This window comes from Crocodylus porosus, unplaced genomic scaffold (assembly GCF_001723895.1).
Source record: "Crocodylus porosus isolate Cpor-Errol unplaced genomic scaffold, CroPor_comp1, whole genome shotgun sequence".
Taxonomy (NCBI): Eukaryota; Metazoa; Chordata; order Crocodylia; family Crocodylidae; genus Crocodylus; species Crocodylus porosus.
The window spans coordinates 20,076,140-20,085,000 of record NW_017728907.1 but is presented as its reverse complement, the minus strand read 5'-3'; the positions used below and the strand labels follow the sequence as shown (position 1 = coordinate 20,085,000).

Genomic DNA, 8,861 nt, shown 5'->3' with positions numbered 1-8,861 from the left:
CGCTCCGGGACCTCGCACGCAGGCCCCTCGGGGCAGGGCGCAGCCCCACAGGCCTCTGCACGGAGCGCCCCGCCATCCCGACCCGCAGCCGGGACCAGGCAGCTCCCTTGGGAAAGGCGACCTCGGGGGCCGCCCCGCATAGCAGTTTTATCTCGTTCAGATTCAAGGGGGAGCTTTATTCATGGGCCAGGGGCTAGGGCTGGATGAGGCTGGGTAAGGTGGAAGCAAAACACAACTACAGCTTCACTGCAGCGAGTTCAGAAGGGGGCGGGGGGCAGGGGGCCAGCCCTCACCAGAGGTGTCGAGGCAGGGCCTGGGCAGCCTCTGGCGGGGGATGATCTAGCGCAGCGTTTCTCAACCTTGTGACCCAAAAGTAGGTCACGAGAATATATGAAAGGGTCACGGACAAACTTTACAAATCGATCCTCCTTTGAAGGCGAAGTGCATGGGAAACGGTGGGTCTTCCCTCATGGCTGGGAGTTCCTGCCCGCTTGCCCCCCTCCCCACCCCCACACACACTGGGAGCTGTGGGGCAGCGGGGCCACAGTGAGGGGCACCAGCAGGGCCAAGGGGCTGTTTCCTACTTAAACTATTTACTGGGTCGGGACTGGCCATCAATCTTTACAAATGGGTCCTGGTACAAAAAAAGTAGAGGAGCACTGATCTAGCATAGCTATGCCCGTGTTTTACTATGGGGATTTCCTAGGCCTTTGGGCTTTGCCGGCTGGCCTCCTTCCCTGCTTTCTGCTATGCTTGTCAGGGTGTTTTTAAGCCTCCCTCAGAGGCATTGGGTCTGGGGACTTTGGCTGAGCTGTACTAGTGCTCCTGCTAGGATCAAAGCTGGAGGGTTCTGGCTAGAGGGTCTTGTCCCTCCGCTCTGGGTCAGAGCAATTGCCGTATTTGGAGTCTGGAAGGAATTTTATCCCATGGTCAGACTGGTGCAAACTGCGGGGGCAGGTTGTCTTCCTCTGTAGTAGGTGGCATAGCTCTACCTGGGATGTCTTGAGCATACGTTGACAACATTTCATAGAAGCAGGACATTGGTTACTGTGGCAGGTTAGGGTGTTAGGTCTGTGTTGTGTCGGGGTTGACAACAGTCTTAGGTAGAGTTTAGATTATGGTTTGGATAGAGGTGACCTACCTCAAGCAAGGGGGTTGAATGAGATGATCTCTGGAAGTTTCTTGCAGCCTGATATCGCTATGATTTTATGAAAAACAATCTGTGAAATAGCTGCTCCTGGTAGTGAAGCTCCTAACAGACTGCAGAACAAAGGGAAATGATTTTGGTGGAACATCAAAATCATTTAAAAAAAGAGAGGGAATAAGGAGTTTAGAAGGGTTCAAGTAGATAATAATGAGATGTGGAATCAATTGACTTCACTAGAAATGCTCCTGCCACTGCCAGCCAGTTGGTGTTGAATTTTAGGTGGAGCAGGAATCAAAGTAGGTGCAAGTGGATCAGTGCACCTCCCTTGTATCTGCCTCGATGACATGAATGTAGGAGTCATAAGGGTAGGCAGTGCTGCTGATTCAAGCAGGATACATTGCTTTTAAATTCTCTTATCACCCTAGTTTTGTCACCTTAGCACCAGGTTTCCTCATTTCTGATGTAAATAATAATCAATGAGTAGAGCAAGGTTGTACCCATTTAGTAAGGAGCATTAGGAACTTTAGGACAAGTAGGTAGAACAGCTCTAAAATGAGAGGAATCTGAAACACATGACAAGGCAGAACGTAATTCTGTATTAGAAACCCAGAAGTAAATTAATTTTAAATACTAAATCACATTTCATAGACCCCTTAACAGGAGCTAGCAACACACATGACAGAGCAGGGAAAGAATGACTGACTAAGTTAAAAAAAAGATTAGAGAAATCCTTCAAAATCATACATAGTTATTACTAGGACAGTGTTATTTTCCTCAGGGCTTTATAACTACGGAAGAAAAACTAGGTTATAGAAATACAGGTGAAGCCCTAGGCTTTTTCAGAATAGCACTCACTTTCTATTTTCTCATGTTAGTGCCATATCTGGGTTCTGATGAAGAGATTCATCGAAACATAGATACTGTCCAAGAGCCAGCTAGCCAGCCCTTACAAAACTAACCACTATCTTATGCTTATTTGTTTATCTTGTGATGGAGACAAATATCATTGTCACAGAGGAACTAAGGACCAAACTCACTGGGCGTGTCTACATATACTCTTAAATGAGGAGCAATAAACTCCAGTGGTGTTTGCGCTGAAGTTTATTGCCCCTGGGTACTGTGTTTACACGTGTGCCCAGGAGTGCAGTACATTGAGCTGGGTTAGAGCAGCCCTGACTGGCAGGGGGCCTGAGGGGACAGCCTGCCAGCGTGGGGCTACTCCAACCTGCTCGGCATGCTGCACGGGCTGGCTGGGACACAAGGGTGCTCTGTGGGGCCAGGCAAAAGGCAGCCCCCACACTGAAGCACCTTCGTGCTCCAGCCAGCCCTGTCTGCATCTATACGTGCATTGCTGCACGCTAAATGATGCTGCCAGAGGATAGTACTTGTGTTTACAAGTACTATCCTATGGCGGTATTTATTAGTTTAGTGCAGCTAAAGTGGGCTGCACATGTAAATGCTGAGACTTTGCTGTAGAGTTATTTAGGTAGCTCTGCAGTAATCTCTCATGTAAATGTTTCATGTATGGTATAAACTGCAGTGGAGTTGCACCAATTTCCATCAGCAGAGAAATGTATTGAAAATCCTTGCCTTATTCCTTTGTGTCATAACTGTGTTGCTGAAACAATGCCTGTAAGGTTTGCATCTGCTACCACGTGTGTCATTTGCCACACGTACCATCTTTTCAGTCTCGTGCACTGGAAAGCCAGATTCTGCATCTGTTTTATATACAACAATATTAAAAAAACAGCATAATCATCAAGATATATATGCCTATGTATAATCAATACAAGCCCTTATTTGTGTTATTTTGTCTTCCTTTGCCTGCCCCAGCCCCCCACCCTCCCAATACTTGCAACCCTCTCCCCCATTGTGACATGAATAAAAATGGAGACTGAAAACTCACTAGAGCAGGAAGCATCTGTAAAGCATCTTGCACATTTTGAGCATTGTAAAAATCACACCTTCCATTACTTACAAACAGCACAAACCAAGTTAACAACATGGCCTTTAACAGCCTGTGTTTTGGGTACCTTGGTTTCCTAGGAACCATCATTATTAATAATGCTCATCTTTCTTTATGACTTTGTTTATTGGTTCAAGTCCCAGGAAACCTATGAGCAGTTCAGGGCCACCCATTTAGGTATCTGGAATGACTTGCTGTGCTAGAAGACCAGACTCAGTTAGCAACAATTAGAAGCAATTAGCATTTCAGTAACAAGAGAGACTGCCAGACATGAAGCACATGTGACTGTCATGGCGACTCTACCTTCAAGTATGAACTGCATTCATGCAAGAGATGGTTCTATAGCAGGGGTTTTCAACCTGCAATCTGCAGACTTCTGAGGGTCCACAGACTGTATAAGGGGCCTGTGAAAGATGACTATGATCAATCAAAAGTATATGAATACCCATGCTTACAGTTCAAAGGGGTCCACACCTCCATTTGAAATTTCCAAAGGGGTCTGCACTTTCTTTTGAAATTTTTTAGGGGTCTGCAGATGAAAAATGGTTGAAAACTGCTGTTCTACAAGTAACTGATGCTATTAGATCAGAGCCCTTAAGGTGCTACTAAAGCATTAGTAATAAGTTACAAACCTCACCTATACATAAAACAATGCAAAACGTTGGGGACCATCCTATTCTCCAGTCCTAGAGATGGTATTTTTCTGAAGATGCCAGAGTGTTTATGAGACAGTCTCTAAGCATAGGGGGGATTAAAGAAAGATCTTACAGCAGGATTAGCTTTTAGGTCTTCCCACACTTCCGTAGCTGCTGTTAAGTCTTGCAGGGATTAGTAAGCATTACTCTGAACAGGTTTCCAAATGGATATAGTATTTCTCAATAAACACTTGTATTTTGGTGGTGCTAAAACTCCCCAGCAAAGAGCCCGAACCTACCTCATAGTGCAGTACTAACACAGGTATAGAGACAGTCCCTGCCTCAGAGCCTTTGTGTTGGTGTTTGATGTGCAGGGAGGCAGGGAAGTTAAACTATAGACTGAGACATTCTGAAATCCAGGTTTCTGCAGCCCTGAACTCACCTCCAATGTACATCAGACAGAATTTGTAGTTGCGGGTTTTTTTTCATTGGCAGGGTCATCACAAGCTCTGTCTACATTACAACAACAGCTATGTTGAAACACGGTTGCGGGTGCAGGTCTGACATTTCAGAAGTAATAAAGCCTAAACATTCCAAGGAACACTTGACATTTGTCATAGGCATGATCATTAAACCACTCATTTGCTTCATGAGAGGACATTCCAGTCCTGCTGAATGAAGTGGAGGGACACTCAGGTCCTGCCCTTACAGTGTAGAATACTTTAATTAGTTATAATTCATAGCTGCGCAACAGCTATGGTTGGGTACATCTCACCTGGCGCAGGGTAGTGCTAGGGCAGCACAAGAGATGTTGCTTTACTGTAGCTCATTGGCAGATACTTTCAGTGTCCCATCTTTTTTTTTTTTTTTTTTTTAATATTTCATGTTCTAGGTCAAATCAGTCAAATCAGTTCCAAACCATATTGATCAAGCAGAACTCAATCGTTCCAAAAAACATATTGATTGAGCAGGCAGAATTCAATCATTCTAAACAGCACATATGGCACTACTACTGGCAAGCATCCTCTGTCCCAGGCTCTTACCCTGGGACTTTAGATACTCCCAAATCCCTTGTCAGGCATCCCACATGCAGACCCAAGCTCTGACGTCTTGGGATTTGAATGTTCCCACTTGATCTTAGCCCACAAGAGGTGGAGAAATCTGATCTGAGGCAAAAGGCCAAGAAGTGATCTGCTCAAGCCTGGAAAGCTATGATAGCCTGATTTGTTTAATTGTAAAACTGACTTTTTTCCTGAACATGTCTGCTTATGACATTTTAAACAGAGTTACTCAGTTGAATTAAATTACTGTACTCTAAAACCATGGATGGTTAAAACATTAAAAATGTATCTATAACTTTCTGCTATACCCCTATATCATCTATTTGTTTGGGGAGTCCTATTACCTCATACGCCTCAGTGCTGAGTCTGTCCCTACATTCCTCCTCACAGACCGACTGAATTGCCTCTAGGATCAGTTTAAATCACAATGATTAGCATGTGGAAAGGGGCAAATCTGTGAGCCAGTTTCAAGTGAGCTGAGATACAAAGGCAGGTGTCTCACCAAATGCCAGTGACCCCAGGTAAGAGCCGTGATGATCACATATCTTGACTCAAAGTTTCCCGGCTCCCTGTGGGATTTGCCAAGGGATAGCTCTCTTAGAGGAATGAGTAGGAATACAGAAATTTTAATCTGAGCTGTATAAAACTCCTCAACACAAAAGTATATGGATGAATGTCTGAAATTTGCCTTACTTATGAGGTCAGAGTCTAAGGAACCAGAGACCTCACCACCTGGTAGTGAGTATATTCATGTATTCTCTATTATAGGTAGCCACTATCAGTACTTTTGTGTCATTGCTAATATCCAAATAAAGTAGTATAAAGTTCAAAGGAACTTGCTTTGGCTTGTCTTGAATTTCTCCAGATAAAATAAAAGCCCCCAGAGTCATCCTGGGTGTCATACTTTAATTAGCTTAGATTCCTTGAATCTGAAAAGAGAGAAAAGCTGCAAAGATCTGATTTCTCACTAGCGCAGCCAGTATCTTTGAACACTTCTAGCAAAACTGTTGGATTAGAAAGTTCTGTAGTTGCAAACACTTTCAGAGTAGTTTATAAATTCAAATTGGGGTTTTATAAAACTATTGTTGCAGAAAGGGTATTAAGAGATCCTCTGAGACCCTTTTTGTAGGTCATCTTTGCTGACATGTTCTCACTTGAGAGGAAAATGGCTTTTTTTTGGTTCTATTTGATGGAAATTTAGCAATTGGGGGCTGAAAATGAAGTGGTTGAAGTCCCTTATTCAAAAGTAACATCACCATATAGAACGTACAGACCAGATGTTTTCAATTCCAACTGACCTTCCTCAATTTCAGCAGTAGATCAGCCCCAAATGTTGCCAAACAGTCAACTGAAAAGTCAGTCTAATTGCTGACCAGGAATCAGAATTCCAGGCAGATGACAAGGGGGAAGTCTTGTCTCACTGGCACAGTAATCCTGAAAGTTACGGATGCCTTTGTAAGTGGTGACGTGCTGTACGTGAGTATTGGGCTGGGCTACTAACATTGTCTTTACCACTCCTGTGAGGCTATAAACAGCCGTCTCAATTTGACATGGGCCTGATTGTCCCAGGGTTTGATCTGAGTCAAACCAGGCAAAGCATAATCATTTATACATGTTGCCCTTCAAAGTTATGTGAGGAGTGCACAGCATGGCCACTTGTCTAGGGGAAAAAATGCAATAATTTTACATATCTCCACCACCCCTACAATTACTACCCCCCACAAAAGAACCTTCAGCATTCCTGGATCTTACAGCCGCACCTCCAGAAATGTAATATATCTTATCCAATGTACCAAATGCCCTGATGGAAAATATGTAGGAGAGACCAAACAGCAACTGCGTGCCAGAATGAATGCACACTGGAAATCTATCAAAGACAAGAATACCCAATTACCAGTGGGAGCACATTTCTCACAAGAAAACAACTCTCTCTCCAATCTCTCAGTTCTAATCCTCAAAGGGAATTTACAAAACACCTTTCATAAAAGAGCCTATGAACTTTACTTCATCAACCTCCTAGACACAAAAAATCATGGACTAAATACAGACATTGGATTTATGATGCATTATAACTTGCCTAATATCCAACTTCCCAGGTATTTCTCCACTATTTACCAGCTACATTCATCCCCCTCTCTCTGCCCTTCCGCCCCACCTGTCTCTCACCCACTGACTCCTCAATTTACATCTTCACTGACTGGCTTTCTTGCATGCAGCCCAGTACTATTCATTCCATCCAGAAAGAGCACACATCAACTGCAGATGCTTCCTCAGCCTGAAAAAGGATATTTATACCCAAAAGCTTGCGAAGAAGAATTTTTCCAACTATTTGAGTTGGTCTAATAGAAGATATCAGATTTACCCAAAGAACCTTGTCTATCGTTTTACAAGTGCATATAGCCATGTCTAGGGAAAAAGCATTAGCACATTTTATCCTGAATACTTCAGAGGGATAGAAGTGGAACAGTGGCCTTGTACATCCTTCAGATCTTGGGACAAAAGTCTTTATCCCAGGACAAATGCAACTTCTATTTACAGCCTGAATTAACATACTCAGAGAAGGGTGCAGTTGAGGGAAACCACACTTTTTTTTTCCTTGCTCCTTTATTTGAGAAAGACAGAAGAAATGAATATACCTGCTCTCTCCTCCAAAAAAATTTGACTGGAAATGCATTTACTAAAATGCTGAAGTTATGTAATTTGCCCCATATCAGCTATTTCTTCGGGGTACCAACATATCACAGAACAGGAATGGACAGGACCTTAACAAGTCTAACCCCTGCTCACAACTGAATCAACTCTCCTTCTCCTTCTCCCCTTGATTGCCCCCATTTAATGGGGTCGCTATTTCAGATCCTGGCTCTCCATTGGCTTCAAATCATACATATCTTCTTCTTCCAACTCCTTCTGTCTCATGTCCCTCTCCACTATATCTCTCCATCTCATCTTTGGTCTTCCTCTTTCCCTTTCCCTGGTAGTGCTATTTTGGTAAGTTAGGGTTACCATAGTTCCAGTTTAAAAAAGAGGATACCTGTCGGGGGTGGGGATTAATATGATTGCAGGGGAGCAATGTTATGCCTGTGTCATGCCCCTGCCCCTCACTCCCAAGCCACAGCCACCTCAGCCCTGCAGCTGCCTGTCACTCCCAAGCCACAGGCATCTGGCACTGCTTGTTCCCTGAGCTCCTGACCCACAGTCCCGTCTCCCCTGGTGCCCCTCAATCCCAAACCACAGCCACGCTAGCCCTACTGGTGCCCCTCACTCCTGACCCACAGCCCCCTGCCAGTGCCCCTCACTCCCAAGCTGCAGCCCCCTACTGCCCCCAGCCCTGCAAGCATCTCCCAGCTGTCCTGCCCCTGTGAACACAGGCACTGGCATGGCCTCACCACACAGCTCCCTGCTGCCCCTCCCCTGCTCCCTTTCCCCCCTGGAGGAGCAGATGCCTCCTGCACTCTGCTGCAGTCCAGTGCTGGGGAACACTTTGATGCTGAGCAGAGAAAAATCCCAAATCCTGGACATTTGTTGATATTTAAAAAAACACCCAGATGGAGATGGGAGGACCCAAAAAAGAGGACATGTCCAGGAAAACCCAGAGGTATGGTGACCCTAGGTAATTTCTTTTCCCATGCATTCTTCTAGACTCCTTTGAATAAGTCCATATCATGCCAATCCTCTCTCTTGTATTTTCTTAGATGCCCCCACTACCTTCACCAATCCTCTGATGTAAGTATTCCTCACTTTATTCATCTTCGTCTCTACACACACCCATCGGAGTTTTTCATCTCTGTCATGTTCATTCTCCTTTCCTGAGTTTTCTTCAGGGGGCATGTCTCAACTCCTTACAATAGCACTGGATGCACGCATCTTGTAGACTTTTCCCTTCAGCTTCACTGTCACATAATATTCCTGTTGCTAATTCCCACTTTGTCCACCCTGCTGTTATTTGATGGTTCAACTCTACATCTAACTCTGCATCCTGATGAATGGTTGACCCCAGATGCTTAAACCAACATCAGGTACCTCACAGCAATCATAGTGCATATATTCCATTT

The 8,861-nt window shown here is 44.5% G+C and overlaps 1 protein-coding gene across 1 annotated transcript in view; it reads right to left on the bottom strand.

The window, feature by feature from the left end:
- The window catches only part of LOC109306960 (sulfhydryl oxidase 1-like), a 48,966-nt gene extending 40,329 nt beyond the window's left edge, over nucleotides 1-8,637 (bottom strand). The window contains exon 1 of the mRNA XM_019530585.1: nucleotides 8,515-8,637. Coding sequence (XP_019386130.1) covers nucleotides 8,515-8,637 — 123 coding nt within the window. The remainder of the gene's footprint in view (nucleotides 1-8,514) is intronic.
- Nucleotides 8,638-8,861: the final 224 nt, after the last annotated feature.